Raw genomic sequence first — 22,464 nt, forward strand, 5'->3', positions numbered from 1 at the left:
GCAGCCCAGACTTGCAAGCAACCTTCACCCGTGCTTCATTGTTGCCTATGTGACAAGATAGAAGGATTTGAGTAAGCCTACATCCACAGAAGATCTGTGGTGAGGCCGGGTTCACATCACCGTTTGGTTTTCTGTTCTTCTGATCAGAAAACGGCAAACAAAATGGATTCTGTATTTTAAGCATCCGTTATGCTCATTTAAGCACATTTTGCACCCATTTTAGCCATTTCCGTCTGAGATCTGTTATTTTACACTGAAAACACTCACTTTTTTTTCGTTTTGTTTTCGGTTCAGAAGAACGGAAAACGAAACAGTGATGTGAACCTGGCCTTAGTTCTCCAAGATGTTTGGAATGACCTCCTCCTGCCGAGATCCTTCAAAAGATGTGTACAAATATACCTAGAACTGAGGCTGTTTTGAAGGCAAAGGGAGGTCACACCAAAGAGTGATCTGATTTAGATTTCACTTTAGTTCATTCATTTAGCATTTTGTTAATTGTTATATAAACTATTAACGCTTGTTTTTTTTTGTTTTGTTTTTTAAAGCACTCTTACGTGCATTTTTTTTTCACACCCGTCTAAAACTTTTGCACAGTATTGTATGTCTAATGTGCAGCATAGACGTCAGCAGTCAAACATAAGCTGGAAGAGTGTCTTTTTGGTATACATTTGGCCTCTATACATTGGGGTACAGTTGAAACTGGGAGTCGTGGCAGACTACTGCAGAAATGAAGGCCTAAAACCTTCTTACATGGTGCAGAAAGTAGCTTCTAGATCATTTCCAATCTATCAGGTTTCCCTTTCTCAGTTTTCTAGAATAATCTAGATGTAGAAAACGACATACAGTGACTACTTCCACCATATGTTATAGGTTCCCAGTGACACCAGTTAACATATTACTCTTATGATACATGCCATCAGTTATGCAACATTTATTTGTGTGTAACTTGTTTTTTCCTCTTTTCCTACATATGATTCCTACCACGTTGATTTCTGGGCCAGTTCACAAGGTTCCTCTGCGATTCTCCATTGGAGGTAAGGATTTTTTTCATTTCTTAAGGAAACACAAATTCTCAAAATAAATTCTCAGCCAGCAGCCATGGGATAGGGAGGGCAGTGATTATGTCAATGTCTTGCCGCTACAGCCAATATCTGCATGACACTTGGAAATGGGTTTTAATGACTGCTGCCAATCTCCTTGAATCTTGGAGTCGTTTTTGTGAACAAAAAGACCACAGAGTGAATGATTGCCATATAAACCTAGCCTGTGGGGGACATGCACTGAAATAATGCCTGGCTATATTAACCAACCTTGGATTTATTTTTATAAATGTGATACTCTGCCCACTTTAGTGGGTTATTCCCGTTACAGACATTTATAGTCCTATCTGGATATGTTATTTTTGGATGATACTCTTGAATGCTCCAATACTCTAGCAAGCTCTAGCTCTTATGGAAATAAATGGTCAGGGCCCATGCCCGGCCACCTTTCTTTTTAACTTCTAGCCTAGACGTGTCTTTGGAAATAGAAGGATAGACTATATGGACCGTGTGGCCTTTTTGTTCCATAGTTCTTCTATGTTCAGGAGAGGGGTGCTAGTCTCAATGTAGGGATCCATCCCCCATATATACAATAATTGTCTAATGCAGGTTTTCTTAACTCCCCTCCTCGGGACCCACCTACCGGTCAGGATTTGAGAATATCCCACAGAATGAATACCTGCGGTAAGTCCTGATGCGTGGACACTAATTATTTCACCTGCTCAATACTAAGGAAATCCTGAAAACATGACTGGTAGGTAGGTCCCGAGGACCGGAGTTGAGAAACCCTGATATAATAAAACAGGATACACCCATCATACTTGTGTCAACAACATGTAAGGAAAGAAGTCTTATAAACACCCAGATGACTTCCATGATTCGCAGTCAACACATTCTTGATTGAACTTTGTCAGGGTTCCTGCGTATATCAGATTATAGTGAGTCCTCTGCTTAGATTTGGGTTGAGGAACTTGACAATTAGTACTAACAGGAAGAATTTGTTATCACTTCATCAATGCCAAGCAGGACTTCTCCCCAATGTTGTGTTTTGACCTTTGTAAGATGTCTTGATGTTCCCTCCTGCATTCCTGCTGTGTTTTCTATACCTATGGTTGGCTTTATTCAAAATCACATTCAAAACGAATGTGAACACTAGTAAATATTTGAATTGAACCACTGGTGGATTTTCTGCTAGTTCTAGAAATTCAACCTATAAAGATCATCTGGACCTTCACTTGTACCGTCAGCCTGTTCTACTTTCACATAACCCCTAAGGCTCGATTTCCATGCTCAGGTTTTTAAATGCGGTTTTGGAATGCTAAACCAGGAGTGGACAGAACATATAAAGGACAGATATAATTTTTTTTACAATCCACTCCTGTTTCTGGCTTCAAAAACTTCATCTAAAAAGCCTGTAAACACAGCTTGAGGCAATGGTCAGTATTTAGTCAGTATTTTCATCAGTATTTGTAAATCCAAATAAGGAGCGGGTCCAAAACACAGAAGAGGCACAAATCTTTCCATTATGCATTTTTTTTCTGTAGGCTCCACTCCTGGCTTGGGCTTTCAAGTACTAATGCAAAATACTGACCATGTGAAAGTGGCCTTACATTTGGTTTATACACTGCAGTTTTTTGTGCGTTTAAAAACTTCAACAATAAGTAGTTTTTTTTTAAAACAAATAAAACTTGCATTTTTACTACTTCGCCTGTAGAAACTTATAGTGAGTTATATTGACTATTTATAACTTTTTAATTGTTACAGTTGTCGTAAAAAATTTTTTTTAACAATATAAATCCAGCCTAAACCCAATGCCCCTATTTTAATGAACTGTGTGAAATTATACAATCCACAGTCAATTGCCTCCACAGGAAGCCCCATTTCACAAAGCATGTGGAGATATTTGCTGTAGACCTGCTGTGGCTTGTCGCACATGGCTGCTCCTAACCCCAGCCTACAAGTTTCTATTTAGGGGTCCAGTGGTCATTTTGTGCATTGCCTTCTGTACGTTCCTCCCTTTTTCCAGCGGTACATTGCTCTCTTTGTAGGGGTATGAATGTGGACGGCCTGGTTCTGCCTGTTATTTACTTAAGTGTTTCCATGAACCATATCTAACTCCAGTCATGATCTGCTTGACTGAGATGCTGCTTATTAAATAGGACGCCCATAGAGGCAACGGCTCCCGTCTACTCTTTTGTGAGTAACACAAGCTTTAGTATGGAAGTCACAGCACTAGACAATCTCTGCAACGGACATTGCAAGAGAATACATGTAGAGGATTTGCAACTATTTCTTTATTACATTGCACCTAAAATGAAGCAATTTCTCAGCATTTTGTGCCTGCATCGTGTATGTAAACCTATAGGACTGCTGGAGCTGACTACTTAAGTTTGTAGTCTGTTACCATGGAAACCTACAGGTCTGTACAGGATCTGAAGACACAACGATTTGCAGAGTTGGCTGTTGTTTTTTACATTTTATAAGCATTTTAGCAAAAAGAATAAAAATCTCTGTGAAGGTGGAATAAACATTGGCGTGGATACGCCAAGAACTAGCTCGAGCAGGTACGCATCCTCACTTTTTAAATCTCCTCGAACCAAGCTGGACATGAATAGAGTCCGGACTCCACAGCTGATCAACTCACATCATCCATTATATTGAATAAAATACAGAAATTCTCTCTCGCACTTTGGCATGCTTTAGCTACTTGCTATGAGTAGAGACTAGAGCCGCCCGAAATGATCAGGTCTGATCTTTGTGGCCATTTACAGACTGCAGTTATCCCTACGATTTAAGATTCTGTTCTATTAAGGTGAAAGTCACGGTTTGCAAATCCGGCCGAACTGATGACGTTGGGTGTTGTATCGCACTGTACCGCTGTAAAGGAACCTATGGCAACAAAAAGCTTAATATACGTTTGGAAAAGGCAAATTGTACTAATCCTCTCCACGTGCTGGTCCCTTTCATTTCCCTCCATTGTACATTTCATGCTGTTTCACAATCGGTGGCAGTAAATCACATCAGAGTGTCTTAACTGCAGGTTTCTGCAAAGCCTCCCCTCCTGCTGTCTTCACTCGGCTCTCTCTCCGCTACCAGTTTATTATGGACTTAGTTTTTCCCTCCTGCCCTATGAGGTGTCAAAACAACAAAGAAACTTACAGCAGAGAGATCTTCCTTCCTAAAAAAAAAAAAAAAAGCCTATCCTATTAATCCAGTGGAGACTGTCAGACAGAATACAGTGTCTGGTTCGCAAAGAAATATGGACCCCCAGGCAGTTTCAAAGTTTGGAGGAGGGGGGTGCGGAGATGAAAAACACTCCTGTCCTGTCCTTGCCGTGTCTTGGTTTAAATGCACAGAATGCCTTAATGACAGTTTACATTCCTCAGGATGACACTGCCATAAGGCATGGGGAGGGGTACCATGGCATGTATCCTGCAATTCATCCTCTAGGAGTTTATAGGAAGTGGCGTTTGGAATGGCATGTGCGAGCAGCAAAGGCTATGGGCGGAATTTAACGCAAAAGTAACTTTGGAGTGCCTTATGCCACATTTATCAAATGTGGCACATTGGTTGAGAATTTTTGGCGCATCTTTAGACCTTACACTTTTGTCTCGAAATGCTACTCCAATTTTTCTATGCCGCCCCCCAGCTGGAGTGAGTTTTCAACTTTTTAAAAAGTTGTAGTGATAAATCTGGAGTGAAACTAATTAAAGGGGCTGTCTCACTTCAGAAAGTGGCATTTATCATGTTGAGAAAGTGAATACAAGGCGCTTACTAATGTATTGTGACTGTCCATATTGCCTCCTTTGCTGGCTGTGTTTAATGTATTTTTTATCACGTTATACAATGCTCGTTTCCATGCTTACGACCACCCTGTAATCCAGCAGCAGTGGCCGTGCTTGGATGGCGACTAATGCTGGATTGCAGAGTGGTCGTAATCCCTGGAAACGAGCGTTGTATAATGCGATGGAAAAATGAATCAAGCCAGCGAAGGAAGCAGTATGGACAATCACAATACATTAGTAAGAGCGTTGTATTAACTTTCTCTACTTGATAAATGCCACTTGCTGAAGTGAGACAACCCCTTTAACATAGCGGACTTTTTAAAAGTGCGGCTCTTTAATTCCAGACCCTAAGGATAACTTCCCCCCTATGTGTTGATGGCACCTCTGGGATACAGCTCAGTCCATGGCTTTAGTAGTGAGACAACTGCATGTGGTTTTTATCATGCCATTTTAGTCAATGCTTGGAACGCTACAAAAACTTCAACATGTAAACCAAGCCTTATTGTGTCACATACTTACTGTACTGTCACATACTGTAAAAGGTTGTCAGATTTTAGAAAAGGAAACCCTGTTTGTCATCCTTTTTCTACTATGTGTTAATATTTCGACTTCTAACACACTTGACATTTATTTACTCCTTGAAAACATGTGATGACACATTAAAATAATTTTTTAACAGCCGGAGACTCGGCCAGATGGCATCTCGTGTGGTTACGGTTCTTTTCACCAGCAGTATTGGCTTGATGGGAAGATCATTGCCGTTGGGGTTATTGACATCCTTCCATACTGTGTCTCGTCTGTATACCTCTACTACGACCCCGATTGCTCCTTCCTGTCCCCTGGTGTATACTCTGCCTTACGGTAAGAACCTCAGAAGGATGGAGAGATTTGACAAAGCTCTTGGTTCATGCCTTGGTAAACATGACTAGTCGGCCTGGCTTCACCGGCTATGGTTGTCTTGGAAGATGTGACTAGTTCTTGTAAAATTCATATGAATGGAATCTTCTAGAGGACCTTCCAGCTCTCCTACCATGTCTGTTTTAGATTTCCTATAAATTAATGCTGCAGCATTTTTTTCTGTTATTTCTGTTGGAAATGTGTGAATAAGTTTACAACCTGATGCTACCTGTCAATGGGGCATGTCCCTACACTGTCTTACCACTGTCCAATCAACGTCGGACCTTGCTGAGACGCACCCTATTGACGAGGGAAACGGTAACACTCAGTTCTCAATGTATTCATGCTTTTCCAGGAAGAATAACAGGATTGGCACATTCCAGATTCAGCAAATTAGTTTTTTAAGGAAAGCAGGAGACTCTGAAATTGGTTATTGCCACTTGTAGTCTTTAGGAAATTTCAGATTTTGATGCCATTCTCAAATATTTTTTTTCCCCCCTATTTTCCTCCACCAGAGAGATAGCCTTTACCCGCAAATTGCAAAGAAAGGCCGCTGACCTGTGCTATTACTACATGGGATTTTATATTCACTCCTGTCCGAAGATGAGATACAAGGTGAGCCGTGTTTGGAGAGATTCTTCTTTTCTTTAATGTTGTTAAATTGTTTAATGGAATTCTTTTTTCTATTAAAGGGGTTGTCTGAGACTGATAAAAAAATATAAATAATTGGCAGGGGTCTGGACAAGGAGTAAAGGTAATAAAAGAAAGACTTAAATAGTCAGAGCATCCCATGTTCCTCCATCGGGGCTCGCATCTCTTCAGTTCCCTGCGCACCATGCACGTCTGCTGCCTCCCAGTCAGTGGTGATGTGCTGGAACCTGGACGCTCTAACCAGGTGTTTATTTTTATTTTTTATTATACACCATGTCCAAATCCCATGCAATTTTTATCAGCCTCTTCGAAAAAATTATTGCAACCACGCTGACTATTCTTCTCGTCAAAACTCCCCAACCCTTTCCAAAGCTAGTATTCACACACGACTCATCTGAGTGGGACTTGCAGTAATCAATGCAGTTGCAGACATTTCTGCAGCAAATGTTTGACTCTGTACTAACCCTGGATGAAAATAACCACAGGCATAATTCAGTTTTGGAACATTCAAGGGGATTGTTTAGCAATTTGTGATAATGGAAGAATGAGGGTGATACGATCAGATTTCCCACTAACTTTTTTTTATTTTGTTATTTCTATAAAATTTGGCCAGTTGGTAAATGCTTTCATTTGTAGTGATGGGCACTGGTGTCTGAAAGTCCCCCATACCCATTAGTTGGCCGAACCTATCGAGAACATCGGGTTTGACCAACAGTCTAATAAGTATGGGGAGTTTGTGACTCTCCGTCGTCAGATGTTGTCGGAAAGGTAGGATTGGGTGAAGTGATTTATTTTTGCCTGCCTGATCCTTTTGTTTCCCTGGGAGATAAGCCACCACTAGAAGTGTCTGCCAGTGACTTTCTCCTCTCTCTCGCCATTGAATACACAGACAAAATGTGTATCGGGAGTCGGGAGAGGTAGCGGTCGGCTGACCAATTGTTCGTCCGACAGCTATTGAATGTATATGGCCGCCTTAAAAGTGATCAGTCCTGCCTGAAAACTGGTCTGTCACCGTAGATGTGTCATGAGTGTCTGGCCCCGATCTGTAGTATGACACTCAGGCCCGAGCTGTTTCGTGTGTGTGTTGTATCCCTGAATCTAATTCTTATGGGTCTCAGATTTTTTTTCATTTGGATTTGTTTTTGTAGAGGGTGAAGTATAGTTACATACCAGGAATTCTTAACAAGTGCAGTGTTTGCGCTAAATGCCCTACAGAGCTTTTGGTTAGCGGCCAAGCAAAGGCTTCCATTCCATACTACGCCTCCTCGGTTACTGCTGCCATTACTCAATGTCCTACGTCTAGCTTTAAAGACAATCAAATACGTGAGCAAATGTTTATGTAGACCAGGGGTGGACAAACATTGTCACATGATATCACCCCCAAGGTCTATAATAAAGCTGAGTTACTGCCTTTTAAACACAGGCTGATAATCGGTTCATCGTAAACGTGCCTGGCGATCATTCGACGAACTGAGCATCTGTCCGTTTGTGGTCTGCAAGCATTAAAATCGTTGTTGGCTGTACATGGTGAACAAGGATATGCTTCTGATAGTAATAAAACTGCATTTGCTGGTGACGATTGTGTGGCCAAATACTGTACCGATTATTTTTCCATGTAAATGCAGCCAAATGACTTGCTATATCATCAGTCATCGCTAGCTAAGGCAGGAAATCTGCCCATGTATAAGGATCCTTATGCACTGTGTTCTGCCTAGTGCTGGGCCCTTGAAGACAGCGCATAACGCAGGGATTTAAATGGAGAATACCACTGATTACTTGGCAGACGACAAGGACAGGTTTGGCTGGATTTCTCCTTAAGGTTTCTTAAAATGCAACTCATGGAGCCCCACAGTTCTCCATATAATAGCGACATGACATTAGATAACACCTTTAATAGCTCAGCATGAGGTTATCATCTCCCTCTCTGTCTTATGCTGCCCTGAGGGATAGCGTAGAACATTACAGATTCAATCACGTCACTTCAAGCCTCTTAAAGGGGTTGTCTCCCCCTGGAACATTGGCATATTGCTAGGGCTTGCATCCAATGTCAGATAGGTGCAGGACCCAGAGCTCCCAAAGAGAACAAGAGTGCACCACGCATGTGCGCCGCCCTCCATTCATTTCTGTGTTAGTGCTGGCTTACCTATTTGCAGCAGTTCCATAGAAGTGAATGTAGCAGTGGCCGCATTTGCGTGGTACACTCTTGATTTATTTCTGTGGGACTTCCGAAAATAGGCGATCATGTTGCGGCGGGCTGTCCTGAGTTTTGGGCGCTCTGTTCTAGAGATAGATGAGGGTCCCGAAGGTGGGACCAGCACCTATCTGACATAGGCGTCATAGCCTAGCAATTATGCCACCAATGTTCCAGGTGAGACGACACCTTTTTAGGCTGGCCATACACATTAAATTACAGTGGGCCAAACCTGGTAATTTTCGTGGAAGCCGGCTGACCATCTAATGTCCCTGATGGTATATGTCTGGGCAGAGAATAATCAGGCAGTTGGATCCCAACATGTCTGATTCTCTTTTGTTCTTGTAGAGGTCAAGTCATCAAGTAACAGAGTTCTGGACTGGACAGATATGTAAACTGCTCATGCACAATAGTGTATTACACTTGATGGGGCAGTACTGTAGGTCTCTGAGATGCTTTACCACTGTATTGTGGTGCACAGGATGCCTATGGCTGTGCGCTAAGGGGCCGCAGTCTCACTAACGCACACGATCATCCATTTCCAGTACAGCATTTAGCAAGCATCAAAAACTACAGACAATAATTCGCTTTCACAACTTCATGTGTCTCTTGGCCAAGGTTTAAACCTTGCGTCGTTGTGATGGCACCTGTACAGGTTTCATATAAATCTGCTCACGGCTGTGTGTGCCAGCCAGTAAAACTTCCAGTGATGTTGCGCCACATATGCAAACACTTTGCACCATTTTCAATTTGGAAATTGTGTCATGAGCGACATTTTTAAGAAATGTATCTTTTAGCAGAGACCTTTTTTTTACTAAATGCAGATAAAATTGATGAACCCCAGAGGGGTTACTGTCACTAATATTCTGCTGGTGACAGGGGAAGATTAGTTCATGCAGCAAGTGCAAAGCTGTTTTTAATACCCTTTTAATAAAATCCCAACAGGGGTCATGGTGCCGCAGCAGACTGCAGATGTGAATGCAAGAACGGCTGTATGTTTAACCTTCCCTGTGCCAGCCTTCGTGGACTCCGCTGAGTTAAATCTCCCCTTTGTTAAAGGCTGATCTCCTTGCGACCCTTTCCTAGATGGGATATGACAAAGCAAACAGTATTTTTTCAGACCCTTCAATAAATCCCTTCCAGTATTCCCTTTGAAATGTCTCCAGAATGCAGGGTAGGGGAGGGGGTCGGGGGCTGCTGCCTGCTTCTGATGTTGTGCGGGGGCATGCTGTGTGCGTGCCAATATTTGGGTTATATGGCACTACTTAAAAAGACTGTTCGCTTACCAAACAAAAATTAGTTGACCGACATTTTCTCTGTCGATTTAGGTGCTGAGGCCCGAGACTCAAGTCTCTCTCTATATCAAATTACCCAGCTCACATTCTTTTCAACATTTTATGTTTTCACTTTATCCCCTTTAACGCTGTATTAACGGATCGCCATAGATCACTGGTAAGTAGGGCGCAATTCAGCTGTTAACAGCAGCCACCCCGGTCCACGTAGTCGTTTTTTTTTTTTTTTTTAAGGCTGGAAGTGGAGAAAGAAGTTGTTAATCCCCTACTTCAATTCCATAAAATTTCATTCCAGTCTCTCTTTTTTATCTTGTATCTCTTATATTTATATCACTTATGTGAAAATGTTGAAACTACATTTAGGTCTTGTTCAGACAAGGATTTTTATGTCTTCAAAGGAACATGTACACACACTTCTCCAGTCCATCCATCACCTCCTTTTCATTTATCCACAGTTTGTCATCCTTGTGCATATTACTTCCATAGACACATCTCTGGGCCTTCATTGCCTACATAGGTTAGTACAGAAGAACATTGCGCTCCTATGTGGAGGTTGCGATAAGTGTATACTAGGAGCTAGCAATGCCTAATTCCACCCACAAGCTGTCGAATGGTAAATTTACATTCAATCTGCTATATCACCCATTTGCTTCCAACTGGTTACATGTTTTTTTTTAAAGCAAAGCAGGAGCTCTTCGTGAAGACTTCTATCTCTGCTGGCCTCCGCACAGCTCCACTAAGTGGCTCACACATAGTTTAGATTGATGTTGGACAAACGACCCATCTGCCGACAGCTATTCCAAACCCCCCCTCCCCCCCGTAGCCAGGGGTTGTAAGATCTGACTTGCATCTCCTGGCATTGGCATATCTCCCTCAAAAACAAATGGATCGGGCATGAAATTAAACTGATCGATTTTTTTTTTCCCCCTGACAACTAAGAGGCGGAACACCTCCATCTTTACACATTAGTTGGCCATTCCACCAATGTTGGTAGGTTTGGCCTACATTCATCTTTTGTGAATGGTCACTTTTACATGCAGTGCTTAAAAAACTTTTCCAAGATTTTTAAACTGATGACCTATCCTTTGAATAGGTCATCAGTATATGATTGATTGGGGGTCCGACACCCGGGACCCCCGCCGATCAGCTGTTTGAGAAGGCAGCGGTGCTCTCAGTAGGGTTGCAACCTTCTATCAAGCACAGCAACTTACATTGTATAGCGGTTGTGCTTGATATCGCAGTTTAGCCCCATTCACTTCAATGGGGGTGAGCTGCGCCTAGACCATATGACCGATGAGCATGACGTCACATGGCTTAGGGAAAGCTGCAAGAAGGCCGCAGAGCTACTGCAAGTGCTGATGCCTTCTCAAACAGCTGATCGGTGGGGTCCTGAGTGTCGGACCCCCAATGATCAAATACTGATGACCTATCCAGAAGGTAGATCAGTTAAACAATCCAAAAACCCCTTTAAGAGAGGAAGAAGAAACAACTAGGAAGATTGCGAAGGAGGAAGTCGGATATGGAGGAGTCCATTGCTGCAAGTAAGCTGCTCTTCATAGGCAGTCCCTTCTTAGGTCTGTCCATGTAAGGCTCTGTTCACATTTGCATTGTGGCTTTCATTTATAACAGGAGCACAGTGCTCTTCCTTTTCGGTCACACAACGCACATTACTGATGCCCCAGAGAGAATTTAAAACTGTAGTGAGAAAATAGAGATACAAGCTCTTCGTAGAATGGGTTCCCAATGAGCCTGCTCCGCTTTCAGTGCTGACCTAAGGGTGCATCACCGCAGAGGACGCCCAGTATGCCAGCTGCTGAAGCCTTCTTCCTTTTACATGTAATTTGGGAGTATAGAAACAATAAAGGATCACTCTGATGCTGTTGCTGGATGAAAAGACTCCCAACAGGTTTGGTGTCAGGTTTCAGTAACTTTATTAGGTGCAAGAAATACCAACGTGTTTTGGGACCATAACGGTCTCTTATAACTTCTGTACGCTGTTGGTTCTTCTTGCCCATATTGTTAAAGTTTTTGGAAGTTGACACTGAACCTTTTTGGAGTCTTTTCATCCAGAAGTGAACATTGTTTCCATACTCCCCCATTGACCTATAATTCAGGGTTCTGCTGAGCTATCCGTTACTTCCAAATATGACATGTTCTGCGACGGAGCTTCCAGTGCAGATGTGGACATAGCCAAAGCCACTTTTCAGTGCTGAAAACCTGTTCCTGGACTGATAGGTACATCCTGCCAGCGCTCCCGCTCAATGGGAGTGGTGATGCTGGATCTCCACAACTGGGGGTTGATATAACATTGACATCCACTGATGAGAAGCATTTGCTCCATCAGTTTTTCATTACGGTATCTTAAAGGTCCTTAATGAATATTTGCAATGGCTCGGACGGTTTCTTGCCGAAGTTGACGGTATAGTTTTAAGGTTCAGCACAAAGCCTTGCGGGGCATGCTGCTCTGAATCCACATGCTGACTGCAGACATTCTGGATATATGCTTCGACAAGGGATTTAAACAATCAGAAGAAAAAAATTCTGATGACCTTGCAGATGTTCCATGTTCAATGTCCTAGATCCTTCAGCTTTATTTAGGGAAACATTATTAAAGCATATCTTCTAGCCACCCTCTGTTTAGTACATGCTGATAAGTCTTTTGATCATTAGTATATTGCCCTCTAGATAAGTTGTTTTAATTGGGAGTGCACGCATCCAGCGGGCGAGAACTTGTCAGCATTTGCAATTAGGGTCTTTCCGGTCCTTATGAAATTATCTACTGTGTATAAAGAGATTTCCTATTGTTACAGGCTTTGTAGGTGACATGCTAGTGTTATCTTTGTATACCGTACAGATATGTCCATTTGGAGGACGAACAGTCATTTCCTGACCACGAATATGGCTTGTGTTTTGATTTCTTAAAAGTGGAAAAAGATAGCTGGCAGCCTGTAAGAACCATATTGGAAGGGTCTCCCGGCTGCAAAGGATGTTTATAGAAGCGAGGAAAGCCATATGCTGAGAGTAGATGTTCGTTTTTTTTAATGAGGATTTTTCAGGCAGACTACATCTAACAAGATTACTTAAAGGGGTGTTTAAAGGGGTTCTGCGGTTTGTTTAAACTGATGATCTATCCTCTGGATAGATCATCAGCATCTGATCGGCGGAGGTCCGTCTCCCAGGCCTTCTCAAACAGATAATCGGCAGGGATCCCGGTTGTCGGACCGCCGCTGATCAGATGGTGATGATCTATCCAGAAGATAGATCGTCAGTTTAGACAAACTGCAGAATCCCTTTAATCCTGATGGCCTAAACTCATTAGTATCAGATTGGTGGAGGTCTGATTTCCAGCACCTCCGCCGATTTAGCTGGTGTGCCAGTAACATCACATTCATTGGTCACATGGCCTAGGTGCACTTCAGTCCCTTTCAAGTGAGTGGGGATGAGCTGCAATACCAAATACAGCCAATAAGGTATGGCGCTGTACTTTGCAAACTGCAAGGAGACTCACCTGAGCGCTGCAGCCTCTTTAAATAGCTCATCAGCGGGTGTGCCAGGAGTTGGACCCCCACTGATAACCTTTCTTGAGGATAGGTCATCAGTATTAAACACTTCTAGTATTAAAGAGTCAGTATTTGGCCTCTTGCACACAAACGTTGTGCATCCGTTCCGTGCATTGGGAACCGCAATTTGCTGTCCCCAATGCACGGGCAACGTCAGTGCGGCAGCCGGGACAGATCGAGACCCATTCAACTTGAATGGGTCCGTGATCAGTCCACACCGCAAAAAAATTCTATTTTTTTGCGGTGCAGAGGCACGGACAGAAACACCACGGAAGCACTCCGTAGTGCTTTCATGGGGATCTGATCCGTGCTTCCGTTCCGCATCTCTGCGATTGCGGACACATTCAAGTAAAGATCTGAAGATTACATGAATGACCCTGTTAAAAAGTTAAGAATTAAATTAAAAATATTTAAATAGATTGCAGTATGATATAGTAAAAAAAAATAATTTTTTAAATAAACTTTAATAGGTATGCCCAACCTATTAAAATATTTTTCCTGCCTACTGAACGCAGTCACAATTTTTGGTCACCTTGATCAAACGGTGTGGGGGACTCGCTCTGGTAGTAAGATTTGGCGGATGCAGCACAGAGGAAAAGTACAAGTCTTGGTTCAAAACATCAGTGTTTATTCACACGTGAAAGCAAAACAAAAACGCAAGTTGCTTGGTGAACGTTCACACACATGAAAAGTTCATATACAAAACAGTCACCTTTTCTCCTGGGTGTTACCTCACACCCTGTTGGAAGTTCTGCCTTGTCAAGTCCACAGGCAGGCGTTAGGCGGCCTGTTCGCCCTTACAGGGGTTTGAGCCCTCCAGCCCGACTCAAGCCGCAGATCCCAACACAGCCCTCAGATCACAGCATACAGATCTCCTGAGCTCCACTGTCAGACTGAGATAATCCTCTCCACCTGGCAGTGCTGGCTGGTTTTTATGCCTGGCAAAACCCGGCCTGAAACATGGGGAGTAGTCACCCACCCAGCACTTTGACTACTCCCAGTCAGAGCCATCCTGGATCAGCTATTTTAGCCATACTAAGTATCAAGGTGTCAAACAGCAACTGTTGCTGACACATAAAAACCGGCACTTACTCCACCGATGCCAGGAACCTCGGTGACGCGTACTTATCATCCACAATGATTCCTTGTACCTTCTTACAACAGTCAAACTTATCCCACATTCGCATCAATAAAAACTACAGTTCACTCAGCTCTGTAGATGGAAGTTTATGGGTGTGAAGATTTTTTTTTCCGAAGGTTTTTATTTTTTAAAAGTAGTAAAATGAAAAGTATATAAATGTGGCATTGCAGTTTTCATACAGACCTTCAGAATAAGGTTGACATGTCGTTTTTAGTGCACAATGAGTGCTGTAATATCAAGCCACCAAAAACCTTGGGGGAATTTTTTTTTTTTTTTTTTTTTACAGTTTCACCCTACAAATATTTTCTTCCCATTTTCCAGTACAAGATGATGTAAATTAAATGGTGCCATGAAAAAATAAAACTTGTCCTGCAAAAAAAAAAGTCCTCATACAGCTTTCCCAGAGCCATAACTTTTTATATTTTTTTCATTGACATAGCAGTATAATGGCTTGTGTTTTTTGCGGGACAAGTTGTACATTCTAATGGAACCATTTACTGTTGCATACAATGTAGTAGAAAGCAGGAAAAAAAAAAAAATCGGGTATAATTATAAAAGACACAAAAAAATAAGTTTTATGGTGTCACGAACCAGCAGGTGTGAACCCACTGTGCCACGTGTCCTACCTTCTCTAAGGGTGTTGTCTAAGTGAACCCTTTGATCTTTACAGTACCCCTAATGGTGGGGGTACTCAGCAGGCTGAGTCGTAACCAGGAGCAACAGTGCAGGACCGAAGGCAGAGGCGACGTCAAATAGGCAATAGGTCAGGGAGGGCAGCACAGGTCAGGCATTCCGAGTCGGCAACAGGAGAGTCAAGGCAAGTAGGCAGAGATCAAACAGGTAGCAGAGTCCAGGAATACAAGTACGAGTGAGGAAGCTTAACAGGACACAAGGACCTTGACACTGAGGCATCTGGGAAGGGGGCTGAGGCACTTATATATGTGAAGGAGGGCTAGGATTGGTCAGCGAGGTCACATGATCCAACCCATAAAGCACAGGAAGGGACGCGCGCCAGCCCTTAATAAAATGCTGCAGGAAACGAGCAGCAAGCATGCTGTGGCCAGGGCTGAAAGGAAACACTGGCAGCAGATCACCGCTGAACACCGCCCAGGACCGCGGCAGTAAGCAGGGGAACAGCGGCGCACAGCAGCCGCTGTTACATATGGGTTTTGTTTTTGCAGTGTTTAATATGCGGTAAAACTAACTTGTTACCCTCATTCCCTGGGTCAGTGTGATTACAACTATACTACATGTATATAACGTATTTTTCGGACTATAAGAAGCACCAGACTATAAGACGAACCTAGGATTTGGAGGAGTAAAATAAGAAAAATATTTTTAATCGAACCCCCAAGCTCCATCAACCACAGATCAGACCCGCCCAGGCTCCATCAACCACAGATCAGACCCCCCAACTTCCATTGGACTCAGATCGGACCCCATCAGCCTGAGATCGGACCCCATCCTCCATCAGCCTCAGAGCAGACCCCCTATCAGCCTCAGATCTTGCCCCCAATCAGGCCTCAGATAGTACACGCAAGCGTAGTACATGACGCTGTAGTTGGAGGTACTATGTCCCGACGATGTACGCAGTCAGGACACTGCACAGCGGGATCCAGAAGAATACCAGGGAGGGTGAGTACAGCCAGTGCAGTGCTGCCCTCACCTCTCCGTGCCTCCTACATGCTGATGCAGAAGGCACGGGGGGGGGGGGGGGGGTGGGGGGAAAGCACATCTTATAGTCTGAAAAATACAGTAGTTTATTTTGCTTTTTAATAGGGGACAAAAATATAAACTTTTAAAAAAGCTATATATTTTTTCTTTGCATTGCCTTATTAAGACTCCCATAAGTTTATTTTTATTCTATTTGTACAGAGCTGCAGGAGTGCTCAATTTTTGCTGGAAGATTTGTATTTTTTTTTATTGATACCATATTGAGGTGTGTGTGACTTTTTGATCACTTTTTTTATTACATTTTTTGGAAAGGTGAAGTGACCCAAAAAATGGCTAATTGGTGATTGTGATGTTCTTTTCCATTACATCATTCACCGTATAGGATAAATATTTATTTGCATATTTTAATAGTGTGGACGTTTTTAATACACGGAGATGCCAATGATTATTTTTTTGTTTATTTTAATTTTGGGGAAAGGGGTGGCATTATGTGTCTGCAATTGTATGGAGCGGGCTACTGCTGCGCTAAGCAGTGGGCACCTGGCTTCAATGACTGGGAACAGTGATCACACCGAACCCAGTCATTTAACCCCTCAGATGCCGTGTTGAACAGCGATTGTGGCATCTGTAAGGTAAGGCAAAGGGATGCGGCTCCCTCTGCCTTCTGTTTGGAGCCCCTGCAGTGAAATTGTGTGGCTTCAATCAATTACCATGACCGCTGAGGGCCTGCCGAGGCTTCCCAGGGCTGTCATAGTAACCTCCTTGCTAAGCTGTGCACCAGTCATAGCTCAGCAGATATCGTGACAGAAGGCCATTTACCTTGATAGATCTTTTGGGGTGAACGGTTTAAGGGATTGAAAGATCCCAGGCTCTAGCCCCTAAAAGCCAAGTTCACACTTCAGTTATTTGGTCAGTTATTTTGATCAGTTATTGTGAGCCAAAACCAGTAGTGACGCCTACTCAGAGATGAGGTGTAATGGAAAGATCTTCACCTGTTCTGTGTTTTTGACCCGATTCTGGTTTTGGCTAACAATAACTGATGGAAATAACTGACCAAAAAAATGAAGTGTGAACTTGACCTTATTAAGTTAAAAAGAAAACTTAAAAAAAATATTAAAAGTTTAAAAAGTTTTTAAATCACCCCCTTTCCCAATTTTACATATAAAAATATATAAATATAGTAGGCATCGCAACATCCAAATATTTTTGTCACCTTACCGAAGCGTAATATAGAAATGGTACCAATAAAAACGACAGTTCCTTCCACTCTGTAGACTGGAATTTAAAAAGTTATTGTCTTAAAATAGCGATGCAAAGAAAATGTAAAAGGTCTTTATTTTTGTGAAAGTAATAGAACAAAATAAAAACTATACAAGTTTGGTATTGCCGTAATTGTATTGAGCTGCAGAATAAGGATGCCACGTCCTTTTTAGCGCACAGTGAACACGCACTGTTAAAACTCCCAAAACATTGGCGGAATAGCTTTTTATTTTATTTTTTATTTTTTCTACCCCTCAGAATTTTTTTCCTGTTTTCCAGTTCAAGACATGGTAAATTTAAATGGTACCATTAAAAAAAAATGCATCTTGTCCCACAGAAAATAAGCCCTCATATGGCTATGTGAATGGAAAAATTAAAAAGTTATGGCTATTGTAACAAGAATGAAATGCAAGAATGAAAATGAAAATAGGCCACTTTTCAGTAGTTCCCCCAGGGAACTTAAACACACAATCATGAGATTGCTTCTCTCATAGACACCAGTGCATTAGTGTTGTAGTCTAGATTAATTTTACTGCGTTCCTATGGTCTCCATAGAAACCTATGTGCGGAAACCTCAGATCATTTAGGAGGACCGAGGCTGCCGCACACACCATCTGACTCCCCTGATGTTATCATTGATCGCATTAGCCCCAGATGTCTGCTGTTTAAAACAGCAAGCACCTGGCGGCTATGGGCGCCATCTTTAAATACCCCGACTCCTGACGTATATTTACGTTGGGAAGGGGTTAAGAAGTTCAAATGACAATTGGTGGTGGCACAACCCCTGTGACTGTTCCCAGAAAGATTGTTTGTCTTTTGAACTATTGTCATTGAATGCCTGTAATGACCAATAAGATCAGTCCTTAAATGGTCATTCAACCATTAATATTCTCTAGATATCTAAGGGTTATGGTCTCCTTTAGGGATATCTGTTTATACACCAATTTTATAGGAAGCCAGTGGAACATCCCGATACATTTCTGGAGAGTAGAAAAAGCTACCTCCACTCCACGTAAATTTTGAGAATCTTTAGTTTTGCTGAATTGCCTCGGTGTTAACTTTGAAATCACCAACCTGACCGAAAAAATAAGAATTGTGTGTGGTCTCCTTCGGGCAGTCTCACATTGGTGTCTTAGTAGCTCCGTTCCATAGCAGAAAATTGCAGCTATTTTTGTGCGCTTTTTGTGTGGAATCAAACCGTACGTTGACTGCTTGTGCCAGGAAATAGTCTGACAAAAACTGGTTTTAATACTCAGCTTTTTCCAGAGGTGTTTTATCAGCTCCATTAAATCTGTCAGAAAACGGCTAGCAGATCATTATAAGGCAATTCTCTGTTCCCATTTCTGAAAAGTACCAGTATTTAAAGGTATATACATATCCTGTAATGTTGTAGCTTATCGCTGATCAGTAGGCGCCAACTTCTGGGACAGCAGCATTTTTGAAGAAGCAGCAGCCCTTAAAGGGCTTGTCTTACTTCAGCAAATGGCATTTATCATGTAGAAAAAGTTAAAAGGAACCTGTCACCGGGATTTTGTGTATAGAGCTGAGGACATGGGTTGCTTGATGGCCGCTAGCACATCCGCAATATCCTGTCCGCATAGCTCTGTGTGCTTTTATTGTGTAAAAAAAACACGATTTGATACATATGCAAATTTAGTCAGTGGGATTATTTTATTTTTTTTTAAAGTTTTTTTTATGGTTGCTAACTTTTTGATTTTACTCTTGCCCATGACTGTGAATGTCCTTATTGCCTGAGCACTACAATAATCATAGGCTTCTGGAGGCTCCCACATGCAGTATTTTGTCAAGTCCTAAACAGTTACTCTATCTACCTGCCTGTATTGTAATTCATGTTTGTTCACTCTTCTAGGGTCATTATAAGCCATCGCAACTACTTTGTCCGGAGAGCTATTCCTGGGTGCCTATTGAGAAATGTGTACCACTGCTTGAGTCCTCCAAATACTCTCGGTTTAATGGTAATCCTGAAGAAGGTATGTTCTTTTCTGGCCTGCATTCCTGCCCTCTGTGTTTTTTTTGGCTTTTATGTGAAGATGGTTTACGTTTGTTTAAGTTTATTCTTTATTTAGCTGATGAGCAGCCATTTTCATCGATACAACTTTCACACAAGGCCAGAGGGACTCTTTCTATAGTGTTCGTTTTCAGTAGAGGACTTCAGTGTTGTGCTGAGGTGGTCTCTTTAAATCCAGATGGCCCACAGATGTTCTTGTGCAGAATTCAATTCCTCTCATCCATCATAGATTAAACTGGCACTCCTGCATCTTGATGTCTTTCTTCTGTACAGATGGTTGAGGAAATCCTCCTTACTATAGCTTTTTACCCCACTCTCTTTTGTGGTATCACATTGTGACTTTTCTTTTGCGTCTTTTTTTATTTTATAGGAGACATAGATTATCTGACAGAGTTGAGTCGAGTTCGAGTCTTACACAAACGCACGGTCATGCCTTACAGCGTATACAAGAAGAGACGCAAAGGGCCAAGCGATGAGACTGTTGTGAAACAATATGCCGCCTTGGTGGGTCAGACCTGTGCAGAACGCATGCTCTTATACCGCAGCTGAAATTCCTTGAGTATGGTCCCTCATAAATAAAGCTCTGGAGAAGAAGACTGCATGCCATTGTTTTTACCAAGTTTAACATAGATCTGCCAGATGACTCATTGAAAAAGTGTGACTTGCCACCAGCTCCCGCATACATTAAGATGCCCCCTGAGAAATATACCCCTCCTCAGCGCACTGGTGAAGAAGACCATGCAGTGGAAATGTGAGAAGGAAGAAAAATGTGGTGGCTTCAGTCCATGTGCCCCTCTGTTATTCTAGAAATGAAACCATTACTCTTTGTTGCTGAGACCGATATGAATATATAATGTGTTGGTATTTAAGAGACTGCACTTTATATATGGCTTTGTATAGTTCTGCATCGGATGTTCTGCAGGACTCGGCCTCTATAGACATGATTTTATGTTATTTTGTTGTTTTTGGGGTCTAGATAATTAACCAGGTTGATATGAAATGTTAATCTAATTTAGTCAAAGTATCTTCTACTTGAAAGGCATCAAATAGATATGTGATCATTTAGCATATCATTTGTCACCTTTTAAAGGGGTCCTATCATTTAGCTTTCTAAAGATGTCCCTGTCTCAACCACCAGGCGCATTATGTTTTAAAATAATTTATCTGTTACCCAGAATGAGTACAGGAGATAAGTCTGGCTTCTTCAGACACATGAGTATTTGCACGGATGAAAGGGATCTGGTGAAATTAAATATTCGTATTTACCTGTTCCCCACTTCTCAGTTCTGCACCCTGGGTTCTGTTTCACCATATTATGTTACCTGTTTGCCAGCCACGTATGGACGTTGTCGGGTGCGCTTGCTGAAGCCAATGACTGGCTTCAGCAGTGACCTTTCCCCAAGTGGTACATCACTGCTAGGTTACGTACCCATTGGGAAAACTTTACTGCTGAAGACAGTCATTGGCTGCAGCAGCGTATGTGACAGTGTTCTTACCTGGCAGTAAGTACAGAAGCCTGGGCACTGGAAGATGGCAGAACGGAACTCGGGTAGCGGGTAAGTAAGAATCTTTCAGTAGGTGATCCTTGCCAAGGACCATAAGTAAATAGTTAATTTAATCCAAGGACCATGCAACTTACTTCACTGCGCATGTGCAACAAATTGAGGTGTACTGTCCTCGGATTAAATGTGTCTGGAGCTGCCGGCTCCTCTCTGGTAATAGACGGGTTCTTTTTCTACATAAGGCTAAAACTGCCAGAGGCATTTTTGGAAAGATGCTTAAGGACCTGCGGGTGATTTAGTGGCCCCAAAACTAATGAAAGCTTCACTTTAAACTATTACAGTGCTGTGGATGTTTTTGAAAACGTTATCCTAACATGTATGACCGGGTCCCTTGTCACACTATGTGCCTCTTAACTGTAAGGATGCTTGGCAGACAATGCCTGACCGTCACTGTGTACGCAAAACTTTATACAGCCACTGTAAACGCCCACAACAGCTTAACCTTCTCGTCATGAAAACCTGCCCCATCAAGTAACAGATTTCTGTTTACAGAGAATATTTTGGTGGTTTTGTGATGTCTATAATGAATCAGGAGGCGGCTAACTGTTTCATGTCTCCTTAGGCTACTTTCACACTAGCGTTTTGGCTTTCCGTTTCTGAGATCCGTTCAGGGCTCTCACAAGCGGTCCAAAACGGATGAGTTTTGCCCTAATGCCTTCTGAATGGAAAAGGATCCACTCAGAATGCATCAGTTTGCCTCTGTGAAGTCACCATTCTGCTCTGGAGGCGCACTGCTGTCCATCCTGGGATGCAGAGCAAGACAAATACGTCCTGACACACAATGTAAGTCAATGGGGACAGATCCGTTTTCTCTGACACACAATAGAAAACGGATCCGTCCCCCATTGACTTTCAATGGAGTTCATGACAGATCCGTCTTGGCTATAGAAGACATAATACAACCGGATCAGTTCATGACTGAGGCATGCGGTTGTATTATTGTAACGGAAGCGTATTTGCAGATCCATGACGGATCGGAAAAAAACGCTAGTGTGAAAGTAGCCTTAGTCTGTTTGCCTACTGTCCAATTAACGTATGTTAGATTTATTTTCTCTTATGTGGTTACACAGACATCGGATGTTACCAAACCCCCTTCCCCAATAAAAAAAAATCTTCAAAAATTCACAAAAGTTCTTTCTTTAGTAGGCTATATTTTGTGTTTAAATGTGGGGCGATTGCTATTCTTGCAATGAACACCTTGTATTAAACTAGTGACTAAATATGACTGAGCGGAACCGTAATAACTTAAAGGGGGTTATGCCATGATTGATGTAAAAAAAAAAAAAAAAAAAAAGTTATATCATACATCATATAGATAATGACAATACCTTTCTAACAGAGCTAGAACCAGCCTTGTACTTGACATGGTTCCAGAGATCTCT

General features: G+C 42.2%; 1 protein-coding gene across 6 annotated transcripts in view; it reads left to right on the plus strand.

Moving 5' to 3' along the window:
• Positions 1–21,760, plus strand: part of ATE1 (arginyltransferase 1) — an 88,962-nt gene extending 67,202 nt beyond the window's left edge. For all 6 annotated transcript variants that reach the window (XM_044296650.1, XM_044296654.1, XM_044296649.1 and 3 more), the window contains 5 exons: positions 1,002–1,034; positions 5,505–5,686; positions 6,238–6,337; positions 19,362–19,482; positions 19,891–21,760. In XM_044296650.1, the coding sequence (XP_044152585.1) occupies positions 1,002–1,034; positions 5,505–5,686; positions 6,238–6,337; positions 19,362–19,482; positions 19,891–20,069 (615 nt within the window). In that variant the 3' untranslated portion in view covers positions 20,070–21,760. The remainder of the gene's footprint in view (positions 1–1,001; positions 1,035–5,504; positions 5,687–6,237; positions 6,338–19,361; positions 19,483–19,890) is intronic.
• Positions 21,761–22,464: the final 704 nt, after the last annotated feature.

The sequence above is a fragment of the Bufo gargarizans genome, chromosome 6, assembly GCF_014858855.1.
Source record: "Bufo gargarizans isolate SCDJY-AF-19 chromosome 6, ASM1485885v1, whole genome shotgun sequence".
Classification (NCBI taxonomy): Eukaryota; Metazoa; Chordata; class Amphibia; order Anura; family Bufonidae; genus Bufo; species Bufo gargarizans.